This window comes from Parasteatoda tepidariorum, chromosome 6 (assembly GCF_043381705.1).
Source record: "Parasteatoda tepidariorum isolate YZ-2023 chromosome 6, CAS_Ptep_4.0, whole genome shotgun sequence".
Lineage (NCBI taxonomy): Eukaryota > Metazoa > Arthropoda > Arachnida > Araneae > Theridiidae > Parasteatoda > Parasteatoda tepidariorum.
The window spans coordinates 51,043,364-51,064,704 of record NC_092209.1 but is presented as its reverse complement, the minus strand read 5'-3'; the positions used below and the strand labels follow the sequence as shown (position 1 = coordinate 51,064,704).

At 27.0% G+C, this 21,341-nt stretch overlaps 1 protein-coding gene across 1 annotated transcript in view; it reads right to left on the bottom strand.

Annotated features, from left to right (window-relative positions):
* LOC107442591 (chorion peroxidase-like) overlaps positions 1-19,539 on the bottom strand; it is a 114,188-nt gene extending 94,649 nt beyond the window's left edge. Inside the window, exon 1 of the mRNA XM_071181788.1 lies at positions 19,249-19,539. Coding sequence (XP_071037889.1) covers positions 19,249-19,259 — 11 coding nt within the window. The 5' untranslated portion in view covers positions 19,260-19,539. The remainder of the gene's footprint in view (positions 1-19,248) is intronic.
* Between the last annotated feature and the right edge of the window lie 1,802 nt (positions 19,540-21,341).

The window sequence follows — 21,341 nt, the reverse complement described above, 5'->3', positions numbered from 1 at the left end:
TAAATATTTGGTTTTAATGCGCATGGAAAACAAAAACTGCAACTGTTTCTGTTGTAATATTATATTTTTTATTAAGCATTTAATTGTTAAAATGTACAAAATTATGTATATATTTAATTAATTTTAATAATTGTTTTGTTCAATGATACTAATTAAGTACTAGATCTTACAATAATGAGGAAAAAAATCACCTTCCTGGAAAAATACATAACTTTACATAAATATAATTTGTTGAAATACATTACAGCAAATGAATACATCACAAGAATCAATAAATAGTTTTCACATTTATATACTAGTTCATGCATATTTTTCGTTTTTTACAACTAACTGGACAGTTAAATCTTTTTAGTTATATCATATTTTTATACACTAATTTTTAAAAATTCGAAAAAACGTTGTGTAATAATGTGGAGAATATTTTATCAGAAGAAATTGACTAAAGAATATTTAAAATTAGATTATATCAGAAGAGTTAAAGCTGTAAATTTCTACTTAAAAAGCAGTTTTAATAGAGGAATATTTCATGACGCTGGTTAAAATACAACTCAAAAATTTATAATACACTTAAGGCACCTATTAAAAAAAACATAAATTGTTCTAACACAGACATTCAGTTTGTTTGGTACTGCTTTGGTATTTGAAATATTGTTATTTCATCAATTTTTCTGTTTCATTTTAAGTAATTTTTTCTTGAAAAATCTTCCATAAAAGTTTAAGGAAGATAAGAATAAAAAATTTTAATAAGTAATTTTAATAATAAAATAAAAAATCTGAAACTCCTATATAAATGAAATTATGTCTCTACGAAATGTAAAAAGAAAAAAAAACTTTAATAACCATAAGTGAAATTTTCTGAAAATGAAGTTTAATTTAAGATGTCAAATCATATTAAACTTTTGACACTCTGTCACAAAAAAATTTAAACCCACTTATATTTAATTTTTATCTAACCATCATTGCTTTTAATTAAAACTCTATACATAAAAGAAACTGAATTCCTTCACAAATGATTTATTTATGTATGAAAATATTAAAGTATGTTTTATGAAAATAAGATACTCTCATACAAGGCATGAACAATGGCTAACTAGAGAATTAAATATTAATGATACACCTGGAAAACCATTGACAGGTTTTCATATAATGGATTAGTCCTTGGCTCTAGTAACCTTATTTTGTTGGAAGGTTTGATTTCACAAAACTTGCTTATGTTGTAACAAGTATAGATCCTCACCTATTGCTGGCGACTATTAAGTATAATTGACAGTTATCATTCAATAATTATTTCCTTGAAAGATGTGCAAGATCAATGTAATATGGCCTTTTTCGGATAAATGGAGCAAAAGGTTTATTATCAAGGATTGGTTGCTAAGTATAGTATTGAAATTCGGTCATAAATAATGAAGCTGATTCTATTATACAAAATCATGAGTAATTAGATCCTTTTTAATCGTAATTGAAGCATTTATAATTGGATAGTTATGCTTGGAAATGAAATACTTGATTTCATAAAGTACATGCCTTAAAAATTAAACGACTTTTTTTCATATGAATAATTTTTGGTGTCTCATTTTCACCGATTTCTTTGAATTCAACATTCTAATTATAATTTGGTTATCAAAAATATATAATCTCAAGAAACTGAAGAGGTAAGATATTACCTGATTGGAAACTTCATTCCTTTCAAAAATAATCAGATAAGAAATAATAGTGAGCATGTTTTAAGAGCTTTAAAAATTGGGGCCCATTTTCAAGACTTACCGTGAGAGAAAAGACGATGAAAATTTGGAAAAAGTTTATGTCCCTTATCAAGAATTTGAGAAATTTTCAATTGCTTCGAATTTCTGGTATCTTGGGCATAAATTCAATTTCGATAATGATAAAATTATTTCCACTCCCAGGTACATCAGCTCATCTTGATGTCCCAGAATCTTGTTTCATTCATTTGAATGCTGATTCCCTTGTTACTAACATTACTTCCTCCCCTCCTCTCTATCCTCCTTTCATAACGCATAGAAATGCATTTTACACTGATTTGCCTCTCGGCAATTGTGGTTTTTCTCTCTCTGTTTTTTCTCTTTTTTTTACGGCTTCTGTGATTTTCTAGCATTGTTTCTCACCTTTATTTTTCCTTTTTTAGTTCGAAACTTTATGTTTTTCATTTTAAATAGTTTTTGTTTTCTTTACTTTCACGTCTGGTAAGTCTTGAAAATGGGCGCCTATTTTTGAAGGGCTTGAAACATGTCGACTATTATTTTATATTTGTTTATTTTTTTAAGCGAAATTTCTTATCTGATAATATAATTGAGCTATTTAATGTTATTTGGGTAAGTATCTAGCATAAGTATACACATAAACTTATAATTTATTTCAAATTCTACCTATAAATTTATATATGATTTAAATATAATGATTCTATGAAATGACATGCCGTTTATAAACAAAACATTATGTAACGACAAATAAAGAAAGATAGTGTACTAATTGTGATCATGATTTTGGAATTAATTTTTGTCTATTTTGTAATTTTAAGTTTTTCATTTTTTGGGACATCGAAAAGAATTTACAATTTCTTAGCATTGGACACCAATATGTTGCACTACTTTAATGTAAATGCTTTATATCCGTTTTATATAAAGAATATGTATCTATAAAGAATACATACGTCTTATATACTTTGAAACATATTGTAAAACGATAACATGTAGCATTTATAATTCGTTTAATTTAGTAGATACATAACTCTGTTGACGATTTTTTATCCATATGAATACCAGCAACATTTAGGAGATTTTTAATACTTAATGCCTTGATATATTTTTTTTTACTTCCGTTGTAAGCTTTTGACTATAGTTGTGCAATAAAAAAATGCGCAACGTTTTAATGAAAACAAGTGCAAAAGCTTCTAAGAATGGAGCGAAATTTTAAATTGTGGATGCAAAAAAAAAAAAATCTTTGAAAAGAATTTTATTTAATTACTGGTGTTGCGCCTGGATTCATGACTACCTATGTTAAATTCCGCAGCCTTCTAATTCTGAACCAACTCCTGAAGACAAGAAAATATTTTGATTAAGCATTGAGACGAGACGAACTAGCCTTCGTTGAGGTTTTTTTTTATGGAACTAACCAGCATTTGCGTAATGTGGAGAGGAAAACCAAGAAAACCTCCAATGGTGAGTGAGACGTCAAAGGTATTCTAACCAATGATTCATCTACCACTGAGGACAGTGTAATGTGATATGTGCTAGCCGGGGGGCAAAATTCATATAGACTAGCTATTGCTGAGATTTAACCTGGGTCAGTTCATTAATAGACGAAGGGTGTACCCTGAGTCACCATGCTTCTTAATTTTTATTTTATTTTATTACAAGCGTTAAACAGCTTACCCAATTCTACGACTTCTAATGTTTAACTCTGGATCCTTTTAATTTTGAACTTAACACAGAGGACAAGGGAACTCGTAGATCAAGAATTGGGACAAACTAGCCATGGGGGAGAACTTTTTGATGGAACTAACCCCCATTGGCGTTATCTGGAGGGAAAACTGCTAAAATCTCTCACAGTTAGCCCGACGTCAAGGGTATTCTAACTCATGATACGTCCACCACTGGGATATTTTACGTCAGCACTGCGGTCATTGGAAGCATATTTTGCATCACTCTGTCACCCGCCGCTGGGTTTCGAACTTGGGTCACCTTATTGGGAGACGAATGCTCTATCCTCTCACCCATCGCTGCTCTTTCAAAATAATTATTGTAAGAGTCGCTTAAGTTATGATTATTCTAACAATATAAGATTAGTTATTTAAAGGCATTTTATTTACAAATGGAGCTTTATAATCCAATCTGACAATTTTTTTTATGATTAAAATTATCCGAAAGCTTATATTGCTCTTGCAATTAAATTTTTTTGTCTTACATGATATATTGTTTTAAAACATGTTGCTCGAAGCGTTTTTAAAAATAAAACTGTTATTCTAGAATTGTACTTATCTAAATATCCTATGCTGTGACATAGATTTTTCCCTTTTAATTTGGAAAAAAAATTAGCTGTTTTTTTTTAGAAATTTAGTTCTAAAAAATGTCGATTTTCAATTTAATGATCTGCATATATTACTAAAAATGTAAATTAGTAAGTTATAGAAAGGCTGATACCCATATTTTGAAAAATTACAATGCTTTACTATAGCATTTCAATTGTCAGTTAAACTATGTTTCAAATAATATGAACCAATCAGGCATTTAAAATTTTCTGCTTCAAATCGTTAAACTTTACGCAAATTCGCGAAAAATATAAATATATAGTATATATACCTGAATAAAAGTTTGATGAAATATTTTTTTTTTAAGCAAGAAAAATTGCAGTGAAAAAAAAATTAAACGATTCGACTGTGCTTTGAAACTTTGTGTTATTTTCAAAAGAAAAATCACTTATTGAATTTATATAATTGCCTTCATCTACTAAGTTAGTTCCGGACTCTTCAAACTGGTTCGAGGAATGTGATTGATAGATCTAGTTCGTCGCTACTGAAAACGTCCCATTAGTAACCCAATTCTAAAAAGAAATTCGTGAAAGACTGACAGTGGGGAAGAGTATTTATTGATGGGGGCAAGGGAGGCTAAGGAATGTGCTTCTAAAGAGTGCAGTAGAATTTCATTTAACTTATTTTTTAATTTTTTTAAGGGCAATGGAAAAAACAAGACATATATATATATANTATGTATATATATATATATATATATATATAGTCCCTGGAGAATATTAGGCGCACTATAAGATTCTATGTAGAATCTTAATTATCAGGTGATGCTACACAGCTTTAATGTTTTTATGTGACTGAAACCGGTTTGCACTTGTTCACGTGAGTGTATCAATTGGTTAGATTAGGCGATATATAATATAAATTTGACGACAGGATAAATTAGACGATATACTATATAAATATAGAATATTTATTATATCAAGCATTATATTAATACATTATAATGAAGCCGTGATGGCTCAGGAGATAGAGCGTTCGCCTTCCGATGAGGCGAGCCAGGTTCGAATCCCAGTCGATACGAATTCTGCACCCGGCTTGCACCGACGACAGTGCTGACGTGAAATATCCTCAGTAATAGACAGATCATGGTTTAGAGTCCCCTTGCCGTCTTGCTAACCGTGGGAGGTTCTCGCGGTCTTCCTCTCCATGTAACACAAAGGCGGGTTAGCTCCATCAAAAAGTCCTCCACGATGGCAAATTTCTCCCATTAATCGATCCAGGAGTTCCCTTGTCTTCTGGATAGGGATCAAAATTACAAGGCTATAGAGTTGAACATTAGTAGTCGTAAACCCATGAAATTGGGTCTGCTGTTCAACGACGGTTATAAAATAAAATATATTATAATAATTAGATAAAATTATTAGACCCACAGTAGTACAAGCACAGTAGTATTATTTTAATAATAGGAGATTTTTTATATACTTATGTATTTCCTATTTGTATATATTTTTAACGTATTGCATTACAATGTTAACCGATTGATACAGGAGGGTAAACAAATGCAAACCGGTTTCATCCCAGTAAAAATAATACAGCTGTATAGTATCATCTGATAATTATAATTTCACATGGAATCTTGTAGTGTATCTAATGATATAGTCAGGGATTGCCTATATATATATATGAGTCGCTCAGAAGCCAATGCGGTTAAGTCCAAAACACAAAAATTGAGAAAATTGATGTTTTTTAATACATTAGTTTTCAAAATTCTTGGCTTATTAATTTAATTAGAAAAGTGTATAAAGTCTTTTTTCGAGGTGTAAACTCTGCAAAAAAACAAGATATGTACAGGATGTGTAAATAAAAACGTACGTATTTATTGAAATAATGACAGCATCTTAAAAATTTTAGGACTTATACCTTTTGGCAGCTGAAAAAGATAAGAAATTTATGTAAAAATAATAAAATAACATTTATTGTCATAAGTTTTATGTTTATTCATCTTAACAAACATCATCTTCTTCCGAGTTATTTAAATGCAAATCTTGATCTCCATGTGTTGTCCTTAATGTCCTGTAAAAGTCGTGTTTAATTGGAGGTATATACTTTAATAAACACATGATGTCCTTTTTTGTTTCTCTTGAAATTGTTCTGCCATTAGGATATAATATAGGTTGAGTTATATTTTTTAAATTTACTGGCCTACCTATTTTTTTACTTCAAAACTGGAGTGGCACTTTTCTTTGTTTCAGGAAATGAAAATAAAATAAATAAATAAAATAAAAAAAAATAAAAATACCACATTTTAAAAAAATACTACGAAAAATACAATACCCCTTTTTTTGGTGAAAAAATACTACCGTAGTATTAAAAATACTACGACTGGCAACCCTGAGTTACTATGAATTTCTTCTTTTTCAGTGTTACCAACAAATATCGAAAGAAGAAGACTAAATTAATTTTTATTTCAAAGTTTATGTAAAAAAATATTGATAAAAGGTGGACTTATTCACAATGGCTTCTGAAATTATTATACAATATATTCAGAAGCTATTAAAAAAGAGCTGTCTAACCTAGAAAAAAGTAACCAACGAGTAAATCCTTTAATAACTAAGAAGATTATTATTTATTTCATCAAAATTTCCAAAAATCAGAAAATATCAAAAAATGGACTTAACCGCATTGGCTTCTGAGCGGCTCATATGTATATATCTTGGCCAAGGTATATATATATAAGTAATAATATATGTATATCTAAATAATAATTCAAAAATTCAAAACGCTTTCCTAGCATTTAACTGTTTCGTAATTTAGAATGGTAACCAAAAGACATAGACTTATCTTTTAAAAGCAATAAATTAAAGGAAAACATGATGGAAAATTTTATGGAATGAAATTTTATGGATTTTATAGAAAATAAATCAGATCAATGCATGCTCATCATTCCTGAAAGCACTTTAATAGAATAAAGATGCATTTTTATACACTTAATTATTTTTGCTAAAAATTTAATAATATTTTATAAAATTTTTAGTAAAAATTTAATAACATATTTTTTTCAAATTTAAATGTTAAATTATATTCAAAACAACTTTTTTTTAATGATTAATGACAAAATATCTAACTTCTTTATTTTTATTTATTTGAAGAACGTCCTCTCTTCCTGGACATCATGAGGAAAAATTGTATTTAGTCACGGTCGCGGTTACGCACGCTTTCATAAACAGAAAAAAAAAGGCAAAATGAAAAAGAATTTTAAATTGGATTTTATGTTTTCAGGAAATGCTTTTCGTGCTTACTTCTTAAGAACGAGTAAGCATTCAAAGTATTGAACATTTTTCATCAAATTTTACATGATTAAATCTCCTTTGTTTGTTTGGTTATAAGTTAGAGTTTTTGTTAAGGAATTTTGAATGTAAAAATTGTATTTAATTCATAAAAATTTGGACATGACCTACATTTTTTAAGTGTTTGTAATAATTTCATATTAATATTTATCTAATATCTATTTACAGATGAAACTAGAATTTTATTTCGGTGTCTACTGGGCTTAAGAGGATATTACTGTAAAATATTTCATCATTATCATACATTTTATTTCAAAATGTACACTGCAAAAAATCTGTCATATATATTAAAATCTAAAAAAATCTGCCATATATATAAATCTTAATATACATTATAAAAAAAACTGTCAGCTAAAGTGCCAGTATAAAACCGTTTATTTCATAGAAAAATACTGTTAATTAAAAAAAAAACATTTTTTAAACAGCTAAGTACTATTATTTTGACAAACGAACTCCGTTATTTTAACAATTTTTTTCATAATAACTATGTCTACATTGCGGTTGGTGATCTTCGTAGGATTATCAGCATTCATACGAGTAATCAAGGCTGGAATTCGAACCTGAGTCTCCTTATCGTAATGCCTGCTCATTGCCCTCTCATCTAGTGAAGAAAAATACTAAAATGGTTTTATCTTCAGAGTCTTATTGATTGCAATAATATTTAAGAACAAAATCGTTTAAAACTATAATGGTTCAACCACATTAAATATTTTTGACTACTTAATTAACCAAAAAACTATATCTAAAGGAATATATTCACGAGTTGTATCAATATGACAACGAAATCAAATCTCATTTATGTATATGCGTTTTTAAAAATCTTAAATAACTGCTGAAAAATAAATGGAAGTATAGAAAATAAACGTAAAAGGATTTGTAAAAAACGTAGAGTTATCGTAGAGTAAGAAAAACTTAATGGCTGTAACTATAATTTGAACTAATGGTTTTAATCTGTTTAAGCTCAGAATGTAAAACAGAGAAAAACTATTTTGACTACAAAGCAGCTTCTAACTGCCAAGTATACAGAGAAAGTCTATAAAAGGAACGGAAATTTTCTACAGAGAAATTATTTTACTATTGATGCTTATTTAAGTGCAATAGATATTGAAGCAGAATTCAATAATCGCCTGCAGAATTATATTAGAACAAATCTAAGTAGCAGAATGTAAAGACGTTTGATTATTCATTTTCTATAAATTAGTATTGTTATAATATCGCTTCACAAATGATATTAAGTTTATAACATTACAAATATTTTCGTCAAGTAAAGCATTTCTGCAACAGCCAGTCGATGGCTAAGGCATCATGGAGGTTAAAGTTCTTTATTTTTGTGAACAACACCATAATGACAGCAATGATATCACTATTGCCCGCCGGCCACTCTTACTATCCTTGCAAGCTGATCCCTTGGATCCAAAGCTGGGTAGGCTTTATATCATCTCCTGAGATAGAGCCCTGGTTCGGTTCTTTACAATGTACCTTAACCATCGCGACATACTGACATTGTGATAAAACAAAAGTAACTGCTCCCGTTTTTTTATTTTTTATATCACAATAGTAAACCTTATTTGCATGAATATGAATAAATTTTTGAAGTTTTCAAAAAAGTGACGATGTTTTTTTCCTAATTCAAGTATAAAAAAAATGTTATATTTTAGATACAGTAGAAAGTAAACATTAAGTCACTATAAATGATTTGAAAAGAGTAAATATGTATTTTTGTTTTAAACTTAATAAATGAAAAAAAAATAACAAACTGTCAAGCACAGTGCACATAAGCGGAAGCTTTCCTTAAATGAAAACGTACTGCGAGGATTATCATCAATCAATATTAAATAGACAACCACGCCTTCATTAAGGTAGATCAAGGGTTAAATGAGAAATAAACGTGAAAGAAATTAAATGCGGATATATAATGTAACATAAAACTACTTTAATCTAAATAGATTCAATTAATACAAAAAGAAAGATAAGCTACTGAATTACTTTCATTTCGAAGAAAAAAAATAATTCAGTTAGGTTTTGTTATGCTAATGATTTGGAAAAACAGTCATTAAAATGTGTGATCCTATTATCCTAATTTATTTATGATCTTATTAACTTAATTTATTTATTCATTATTATTAGTCGGTGGCTTGCGAATGAGTTTGTTTGCCTGGAGAAAATTCTTCTATCCCTGAAAAGTGGAGGGTAATGACTGTAAAAGGGGAAGTGAAATTAATTTTAAAAAATAAAATAACAAAAGAACATTGTGAAGAAAAATAATAAATTATATTTAATTTTGTTTCTATGTCATGTAAGTAAAAATAGTTCCACCGGTAAGAAATGGTTATTTTTTTAAAAATATAAATCATCTAAAACTTCATTATTAAATTTATTTAAAATATAATTCATTTCTCATAAAATATTTTGCTACAACCATTTATAATACCATTTAAAAATTTTACGTTAAATTAAATTTAATTACACTTTTTAAGATTTGACATAAAGGTAAAAGTCTTCGATTAAAGAAGGGACTTAAAGTTTTTGATTGGAAGCCCCAATTTGGCTAGGTGCCTGTAGCCGTTATGTTATATCTTTTCAAGTCCTAATATTATTTTTAAGAGAAGTAAAATATTCAAAATATTCAAAAGTATTCAAACAAGCAAAAATGTTTTTCGCATTCCATAATTATTAAGTGAAATTAAGTATTCCCGCAGCAGCTTGCTGGGAGTCAGGAGATCATGGAACTTAAAGTTCCAGAATTTCTAGATCAACAGTATTATTGGGATAATGTGGTCAGCATTACGCGCAGGCTGCCTTTATTCCCCAGTCAAGCTGGCACTCATTGATTTGAAGTTGGGTGGATTTCAATCTTTTCCCCTTTTTATTATTATCGATTGATTATTATTTGATTACATTCTTCAAACCTTTCCTTTATCCCTGATTGATTCAGGTTGTTAATTATTCTTTCGTTAGCAAGAATAAAAAATGTCTTAAATAAATTGTTTTATGTTAGCTGTAACCATCTTGTTCTCCCCTAAAGCAATATATATTATTAATTAAATTATATGAGAATATAAATTTAAACAATTCAATGATGTTTACTTGTAAAATTACTTGAAAATATTTTCATGTTTTCCAAATAAATTATTTGAAATTTTCCAAAGGATAACATTCAATTTATATTATTTTGTTATGAACGTACGAAAATTTATTTTCAAAGTGTTTCTTTGATGATAAACAAACATACAAATGAGTCGCATTTGCATGAGCCTTGAGCCAAACAATTCGTTGTATTTTGTTTTAGAAATGTCTTGATGCGGATGTAGTCTTTATCTTTTTATCATAAATCGTTTGCAGTATATGTGATAACAAAGAGGCCAAGTTTTACTTTGAGGGTTTGGATTAATGTCCTTAGTGAAAGTTGTCGCGTGTGGTATCGCAATTGAGGGGTGGTCCCGAACAGTATTTAGGGCATCGAACGCATCTTTTAGGAGGAACAGGTTCTCTTGCATAAAAAAGGAACATCATATTCGTAATATAATTATAGCGAAAGCGAAGGTCGTTCGCCTGATTTGTTCAGTAATAGAAGTCTTCCGTACGATTTTTTTATTATTGAAATTGAAAGATGTTCTGTTCTATTTAAACGGAAAAAAAAGAATGTTTCAGTCCAATTTGTAAAACCGTTGATTATTTTTAAAAAAAATTTCCATAGCAGTTTCATATTTAAGTCTGTGAAGTAATACAAAAAAAAATATTTACCGTTTGGTTTAACAAGGTAAATTAAGGTATATTGTTTGAATTAAAAATATTAACTTAATAATGGCATTTTAAATTTATTTTTCTATCAAATACATTTCAAATAAAATAAAACAATTAAAAGAAAACTTTTTAGAAGGGATTTTCTTAAATTAATTAAATTTAAAAAGGGAAGTTTTTTAAATTAATACAAAATTACATACTTAACTTTTAAAAGTATATAAATAAAAATAATATAGGTGAAACTAATAACAAAAGTATTTTAAAAATTAAAGCTACAGAGCAACTACTTAGAAAGCAAACGAAAAATTTCGATAATTTTTGTTCATAAATTGTTAAATTCTAAGATAAAATTTTTAATTGTTCTACTACAATTTGTTCATTAAACAACATGCTAAAAATAATTGTATTTATTACAAAAAAATCAGCATGCAGGGATGCTATGTTTTGCGGTAACAAACATAATCTAAATTTGAAACTGCAGCTGCTTTAATTAACGTCAATGATGAAATAAAGGTATAATGATAATCTAACTGAAATTTTTTTTTAAAATTAAGCTTATTTAATGAGTCTTTCTGTAACAATTAAATCATCCTGTAACAAATTTATTTAAGTAATTTTTCATGATTATTTAAGTAATTTTTCAAAATTCTTTTTATACGTAGATTAAAATTTCGCCGAATTCAGACTATTTTTAGTTCAGTTTATAGTAAAATGCAAGGTATAGAGGTCATGCGTATAAGAGAGGCAAGATAATGTACTTTCAAGTAGTATTATTTGGTTTGATTAAAAACAATTATGCGAAGTGATTTTTTCATATAAATTGTTTAAAATAATTTTAAAAAAGTGATTTTGAAGTTAAATAATAATAATAATAATAATATTAACAACAGTATTATTCTGAATGTTTACAAAGACATATTGACTTACTCAAAATGAAAACTTTTCCTGGATCAGAATTTATATTATATTTCAAGAATAAAATTTAATTTTTACTTAAACTATCAATCTATGCTCTATAAAATTAATTTTTCGAATTAAAGTGAAGCGCAAATTTTTATATGGGTAGTGCAAAAGAAAAGCAGACAATTATGCAAGTTTAATTAGTACACAAAACTAAAATAATCATCGTGTGGTATTTACGAAAAAAAAAATCTGCAAAGATAAATTTCTATTACTTATTTTCATTACTTGATAATATGGTACTTTCGGATAGATGGGCGCAAGTAAATTCAACATATTTTACTTTTACTTATCTTTTATAACTCCGTTTTTTCATGCAAAACAAAATGGACGTTTTAAGAAAATTAAATAAATGCATAAATAAATTAATTATTAAAAAATATTAAATTTACTTGAACCCGACTAACGAAAATTACCTATATTAGTTATTATACAAACGAGGCAAATGTATATCAATAGCTTGAATTTTTCTATTTTAGAAACTAATATTTTATCAATAAGGTATTATGAGAAATATCTGATAAAAAAATTATTAGAATCAGATTTTGAATTAATGAAATATAATGTTAGAAAATTGAGACTAAATTGGAAATTACAATGGAAATAATTAGATAGGAAAGATTCCTTTTTTGATCGAAATGTCATCACAAATCTTACGATTTTCAGATTATTTAAGCAAGTCGAGAAAGTTGAAACCAATGGAGCAAGTAAAGTGCATGCGTTAAACATGATTTTTTCTGTAATTACGTTGAAATTTGCTCATTTAAACTTTCAGAATATGAGATATATATTTAACTGTGTTCATCTTTTAGATACTAATTGTTGCATGCATCGTTTAAACTAACATTATAACAATACTTTTTTTAAAGCTCACACTAATATTAGTTTATGGTTTGTAGCATTACGGTATAGTATATGAGACATGATTTTTTTTAAAAAAAGCCACCAAAACAATTTTATTTAAATATAACGTGTGATTATATAATATAGGTTTTTAGTTTCTTATAAGAGGAACTGAGTAAAACCTTAAATAAAATTAAATTTTCTTATTTATTATGAATTAAAATAATTTTTTAACATTTTGATAATTAAGTCTGAAATAGTCATAGCACTGAGTAAAGAATTTAACTAAATTAATAGCATTTAAATATATTTGTAATAAGCTTGCGGGTACAGTTTTGATTTAAAAAAAATGTTTTACAGATATTGTACCAAATTGTAATTCAATTGTAATACAATTTGGTTCAGTTGTATCTAGTTGTATCAGATAACTTAAGATGCGATGGTGGTATTTGAAACTGTATTTAAATATTACAAGAAAAAGTAAAAAAAATATTTTTTTTCCTTTTTAAACCGATTTTTTGAAATTATTTTTAACCAGACTAGAAAAATCATTTAAAAAAATTATTTATTTAAATTTTGATGAAAGAAGCATTAAAAAAGGAACAAAATGTTCAATTTTCCTTATCTCTATGTAATAAATATGAAGAAGATCAAAAAAGCTAGCATTCTCCCACAAACAATTAACCTTAAAACTGGGAATTCTCCGACCTTTGCATGAAATTTGAAATTGCTTTTTTTCTTTTCGAAATATGATGTAAGAAAGCAACTTCGTAGCTATTGTTCGAAAAAAAGAAAGGAACATGATTATCCATTCCATTTATTCCAATCACGATCCCCAAGGTTGTCGCTCCTTTTGGGTCTTTCTAAAGTTACGTTTTTTTTTTGTTCTTTTTTCTTCTTCTCATAACAAGAGGAAGAGGACCTCTTACTAGGTCACTCTCACCTGCGTTGTTGTCGTTTTGATCTTCTTCATTTTCCTTTTCGGATTCATCAATTAGCTCTGCTTTCCGATTCCAATCGCGATTTCTTTTTAAACTCTTGTGCTAAAGTTAGAAGATTCAATAAGAAGATGAATCGAAAGGCAGTCGATTTTAGTTGATATCTTAACTTCTTTTTTATTCTACGCTACTTTTAGATCCGATGTTTTGTTTTTAATGTGTTTATAGGGAAGTAAGGAGAGCTTAAGGGAAGAAAGGATTGTTAATAATTTCATGAGAAAGCTCTCGGTTGCTACTTGAGATGCTGTATTCAATTTCGTAATATGTTTGGTCTTTCGTATATGTTTGGTATTTTAAGAGCAGATAAAACGAAAATAATTCATAAATGATGCTTCGATATCTGTAACATTTAGTGATATTTTACACATTTTTCCCTATGACATTTATTTCTTCGAATTTAATAATATCATTTTAATAGATCTAAAACTACAACTATTTTAGATTATGAGTGAGTTATTTTTGTTTTGAAAATTGAAAAAAATTCCAAACGCCATTCTTCTTTTAAACCTATGTGTCAACGTTAATGGATTCAATCTGAAAATGATTCAAAACGCGATAGAGTTCGCTGATTTTTTTTTAAAAATCCTCATCTTATTTATGATAGAAACAACAACCAAACAAAGTCGTTAGCAACCAACAATTTTTTTTTTACCAAAGTCGCAACCATTTTGGATACAAAAATATTTATCGATTTAAAATGTATTTCAAATGTAGATAAAAGTCATGGGATAGGCTGCGTTTTTGATAATATTTCAAAGAGCCGATGATTTTGATTTGATGACATCCTATTCTAAAAACCATAAAATGTTAAGCTTTCTTTTAATTCAAATACTTCTTGTTTATTACGTTTGTATCCTGAAAATGGCAACTAATGTAACATTCGTAACATTTGCAGTGCACAAAAATATGATCAGAAACTTTGTTCTTTAAACATTGCATTTATATATTTTAAACAAGTCATAGGCATGACGAAAACAATTCAAGTGGGTTCAGGAATTAAACAATAATAAATGCATTAAAGTAATGTATTAGAGTACAAATGCTAAATAAATGATCAGAAATAGATCACTATTAAGTTTGAACAGAACTCAGTTTTGAATCTTACACTGAAAGAGTGTAATATCGCACTCCTTATCCTTAGTCCATGGAGTTTTATTTCGCTACTTTATCAATATATTGAAATGCGTTGACGAGATTTTCTGTATTTATCATAAACATTTGCTTTTGATTTTTAATATTACCTATTTAAAATTTTCAAAACAATTACATTGTCAATTAAAATAAAATATTTTAAAATGAAATATACTAGAAATGTTTGATTAAAAAAGTGCTTAATTTTTAGGATCACATCATAGAATTGATTGTCTGAGATTGTAGAAACTGTGATATATTTTTTTAAAGAAATATGCTTTTGAAATAAAAATAAGATGCGTTGTTTGTCTTTTCAGAAGGCACTTAGAATTTGCTTGAGGGAAGACAGCACTAGTAAGCACATAGTGCACAGATTATTTGTGATAAGTTTTTTATTTTTTTTATTTCAAATTCAAAAGGATGTTGTATTTGGGATAAAAATGAGTTTCGAAAACTATAACTGAAATTAAAAATTTAAGTTAAAAAATTATACTTAATTTAAAACACTATATATATATTTTTTTATCTCTTTCTAGTTGCATCTTTTTATAGCTGATGCTTTTAGAATAATACATGATATCTATTTAAAAATAAACGATTCGATGATGGTGATAATAAATGATAAAAATAAACCGAGTAATATGAATATCAAATTATTGCAATAAAATTGACTAACATGAATAGAAAAATTTTCAAAGATCTAAAAAATAGTTTATATTTATTTCAAATATTAGTTTTTTAAAAGCATCTACATTATATTCAAGCTTTTGTTTCATATCTTGTAAAAATATGACATTAAAAATTAAATTACACTAATGTAGTATGTAATAAACATAAAATTTACTATAATAAAATTTTTAAAATTGTAGTAAATACAAGGAAATCAATTTTTTAGACATAGTTTTGCTTAGTGTTTAACTAATATTTCCATATTTTTTAATGAGGTTCAAAATACTAATCCAAGATCTCAGATAAAAAATATGATTTTTAAGTTCATTTTTTTCAAAATATCCTTATTTTTAATAATGTAGAATAGCACAGTTTTGAACTTTCCGCATCGGGTAATTATAAGTTTTAAATAAACAAAAAAATGTCTTACAACGCAGATAAATCATGAGTTACTGGAGCGAGCAATTGAGCATCTTATCAAATATTTCAGTTCGGTGAGTATCAACGATATATATGTGCATTATGAGCAGAGAATTTATTACACTTTAAGTTCTTTTTTAAGCGAATTTTTTTAGCCATTCTTCTAAAGTTAAAACAAAATTGAGGGCATAAGAAAGTTTGGGCATAGACCTCATTTAAAACTATTTAAAATTTAAAGACTAAAAGCAGCTATATAAAGTATTAAAAATGTACTGAATTCTAACTATTTACGAGTTATTACCATTATGTTTCATATGTACAGTGCATAAATCAGATTTAATTTGCAGATTTTAATGGTTACAGTCAAACTGTTTACATAATAATCTGTGAAAATATTTGCTTTGAAAATATAACTTAATTATACATTATTAATAACAATTTATTAATGTTTAGGCAAAACATTAATATAGACGAAAATAATATTCATGATAGCAAGAATGTTAAGTAAAGTTCACGGTTTCACATAGAAATTTTAATGAACTACTTTAAAAACTATTTATTTCATTAGATATGTAGATGTATTAAGCATGTTATTTTGATCAATTATTTTGCTACCGGTAGTATTTAATCCTACTAAAATTATTCGCAGAAAAAATAATCGTACTTATTCAGTTTACCGATTAAAATAGATAATCAAATTAACGTGATACAATTTTTTGAAGTGATTAATAACGAATGGGTGTATAGTCTGGATGAATATAACTTGGATATAATAATAAAATGACAAAGTAAATTCATTTACAGGATCGGGTTGTACAAGTATTTAAATTTTCATTTTAAAGTTTTATTTTAAAACATAAAGTGGAGAAAAAATATTTTAAATAAAGAAATAATGATAAAGAAATAGATAAAATAAAAATAAGTTCATTAAATATTAAAGACTAATTCACTGCTTTTGATTAAAAGTAAAATATCTTGGAAATCATTAAAATAACATAACAAATAATTTTACAAGAAAACATTTATATTTTTTATCCACTTTCAAAATGCAGAATTAAAAGAATTTCTTTACATCTTAGCTCTGGAATGGAGTTTTCAACAAAAATAAAGTGTTTCTAAGAATTATGAGAAGAAGCTTTAGTGTCGAAGAAAGACTTCCATTAAAAGAGTAAAAGATTTCGAAAACATTTTTCGCTATTTTAACTAAAAATAGAAGCAAACTTAGCTTCCGCGTTATATAAGAAATGAAAGAGTGCTAGTAATAGAGACGGGTTTTATTACAAGCATTAAGAAAGGGTTAAGTTACATTTCTTCTTCCTGAAGTTTGTTTTTCTGCTTCTAGCTCTAATAGTCTAAGTTTATCTCTATCTATTTAAGCGAAACAAAATTGATTGACTGTCATCTTTTTTTGTTTTTGGTTACTAATAATGTTTTTTTGGTGAATTTTGTGACTGCAAAATATTTAATGTCAGCTGTACGTTTTGGTTTAAAGTATGGATCATACACATTTATCAATTTAAAGTTGCTACTCATAATTTTGTTTATCTTAATATATTTTATATTACTTTATTTTTTCATCTTTATTTATTTCTGCTCATAGATATATTATATTGTTGAAAATTAAGTCTTTGGAACAGCAGCAAAATAAGATTATTTATTAGGCTTTATTTTGCCAATAATTAAAAGGGTACTAAACTAGTTTAAAGGTTAAAGACTAGTGAAAAGGTTAACTACGCTAAGTAAACCATTTGCCATTTTTTTAATTCTACATGCAAATAAATGCTGAGATTAAATACTATTAGTGGGAGACTCAAAGTTTTGAATAACTTATCGTTAAATCAAAGTTCTTTCTTGTAACATTAATTGAAAATTGTATTAATGAGGTGAATGAACATAATTTAGTTTCATTTACGAGTAATAAAGGACAAAGAAAGAAGAATTTGATGTAATTTTACATTCTCAATACATAAGAAAAACTGACAAAAAGATAATTTTGTTTTAAATAATTTATGAAGCGTTGTAATAGGAGCAAACATTATATGCATATTAACTTAACTTCCCATTAATCCTTAACTTCTGTCCTTTGATAAAAAAAAGAAGATAAATATATAATTATATATCTAAAAGCATATATTATTATAAAGTCATTTTTACAAAATAGCTCATCATGTTACGTTCCCCAACTGCAACTAAAATTATCAAGTTATCAATAATAATTAGCAAATGTAATAATGGTAGTTAAAATTATTATAAAATATTATCATAAATTCAGTTTCTAGTTTTTTTTAATATGAAACCATTTCCTTTTTTTGCATACCATAATTATTTTTAATATACTTAAACTATTTAAACTTATGTAAGTACGTTATGTTTAAATTACAATCGTACCTAAAATAATTTGTATATACCACATTATATTTCTTTACTTTCATAATTATTAAGTTATTAAGTAAAATTAATTTTTTTATTTACAATGATTAATTAAAATTATTATTAAATTGTAATTTACTCAGTATGTTCTAAGTACATTCTTATTATTTCTTATTATTAAAGTATAGAGCTAATTATCATTCAATGTAATTTTATGATTATGATACTAAGTAATATTATTAGTAAATATCGTAACGTATACAATATATTAAGAACAAATATATGTATGCATTATAACAATATATTTTAATCCTGCATAAGAAATATTGTTTCATTTACTCTTATTTTTCTTCAGAACAAGGAAATTATTTTCTCTTTTAATCAAAAAATTTGTATTTGTCATCACAAAATCATATTATTAAATATTATGAGTTTGTCAAGGTAAGAGGTTTGTAGAGAGATGATAATCACTATCATGAGTTCGCAGAGATAAGAGATTTATAGTGTCTTTATAATTTTTTTAATGATAAGTATTACTATAACTTAAAAATCTATCTAGAAATATAATATTTTTTTATTTTCATGATTTATATCATTCTACAAAGATGTTAGTTATTGTGATGATTTTTATCTTAGATAAATACACTGGTAATTGATCATAATCATATGATCATTATCATAATTCAAACATTTTAATTTGAAATTGTAACGAAAATCAATAATTATTAATATACGGTTATTATATTCATGCATATTTGTTTAATTAAAATTTTTTACTTACCTTGTTATCATGATTCCTTCACTAAAAGGTCCCGGAAATAAATTAGTCCAAAAAAAGTGTAATCGCTAATTAAATCACAAAATCACGTCAATTCAATAAATTCACAAATAGTCCAATGTATAGTTCCTTTAATTATTGGTGTCACAAACACACGAATCAAGAGAATTTTTCTACTCGATCACACCTCACCCCAGCATAATGTCCAGCGGTCCGGTGGCGTTAAACCTTTATATACCTGAGTGGATTTTTCCGTCTTAGAAGATGCAGATCGAGGCCTAAAGTTAGGTCACGTGGTCGTGAACCACCCCCCTGCTTTCCTCCTAGCAGACAACGGTAACCCACTTATGGTAGGAATATCATCTCTAGAATACAGACTCTCGCAAAACTTTCTTCGATTGATCCAAGACTTGATCAAGTTTTTTTTAATTCTTGTTTTTATGAAATGGAAAGAGAGTGTGTTTCTCTCTATTGCAACTGTGTTGACTGAATAGGTGATTTGGTGTTTGAAGTTCCGTAGAATTAAATAATTTAATTTGAAGTATTCAGATTTTAATATGGGAAATGATTAAATTTTCTCTTTCCTCTTTACTTTACTACTTAGTTATATGAAAAAAGAAGTTGTAATATATCGAATGCTCTTAAAAGTATCAGAACATTCCTCGTCAGCTCACATTCTTGATCAAGTTTTTTTTTCTTGTTTTAATGTTATGGGGACGAGGTGTCTCTTCATTGCAGCTTTGTAGATTAGATGAGTGATTTAAAATTTAGCGTTCCATCGAAATGAGAAAATTAAATTGAAGTCTGAAATATTTTAATGAGAGGAATTGAATGGAACTGTACTGTCGAGCAGGAGTCTCCCTAAAATTATGAAGAGAGAGTTTTAATTTCTGAAATGTTTCTCAAAACAGCAAAACTAGTTTTTCGATTGATCACACTCCAATAAAATTTTTTTCAATTATGGATGAAAGTGTTTTTGTTGTAGCTATGCAAATTGACTGAATAATTTATTGTATGAAGTTCCGCTGAAGATAATTAATCCAGCGAGAAATAATCGGCTGTTTGATTTTCATGCAGACTTGTATGACAGTTGAATAATAAACTAGCACAGGTGAAGTACATTGATGAAATATCTTGCCATTTTTTTTAATATTTGTAACATGAAAAAAGTAGTTGCACTTTATTAAATGCAATTAGAAATATCAGGTTACATCCTTGATGAATTTTTTTTTATTGGGGATGAGGGGGTGGGGATTTTTATTTATTATGGGAACGAGAATGTGTCTCTTCATTAGATGAATGATTTAAAAGTTAATGTTCTATTGAAATGAGCAAATTAAGTTGAAATCTAAAATATTTTAATATGGGAAGGGAATGTAACTGTATTGTCCATCAGGAGATCTGTACTGTGGAACAAGAGACTCTGTACTGTTTCTAAAATTATAAATAGAAAGTTTTAATTTCTGAAATATTTGATCACGCAGATTGATCACAAATTTTTTCCATTATGGAAAAATGTGTTTTTGTTGTACTTATGCAGATTGACTGAATAATTTATAATTTGAAGTTCCGCTAAAGATTATTAATCCATCGAAAAATAATCGGCTGTATGATTTTCATGCAGACTTGTATGACAGTTAGATAATAAACTAGTACAAGTGTAGTACACTGATAAAACATCTTACTATTTTGTTTTTTGCTTCTTTTTGAAATCAATGAATGCAATTATTGAAATGACTTTTCTAAACATCAACTCAACTGATAATCTTGCAGAGCTCATTAAATGTTAAGGCAGGTCTTGATCTTTTGGTGTACAATATTGACAGAATTGAAGCTACTGACATGGAATATTCCATAAATTAGGAATCCAAAATCATAGGGACTGTAATTTTCATTTCCAGAGTAATAATTTCATTTAAAGTGCTTTCAAACTGTTTATATGACTGTATATTTTTTAGAATTCCTTAATAGAGAAAAAAAATGTAAAATTATAATTAAAAACATTTTACTTTTTTAAGCATTTTTTCATTTTAGAAGTTTTTATAAGTCTGAAACTTTTTTAAAAATTGAAATGTAAATTAAATGGAAACCAAAAT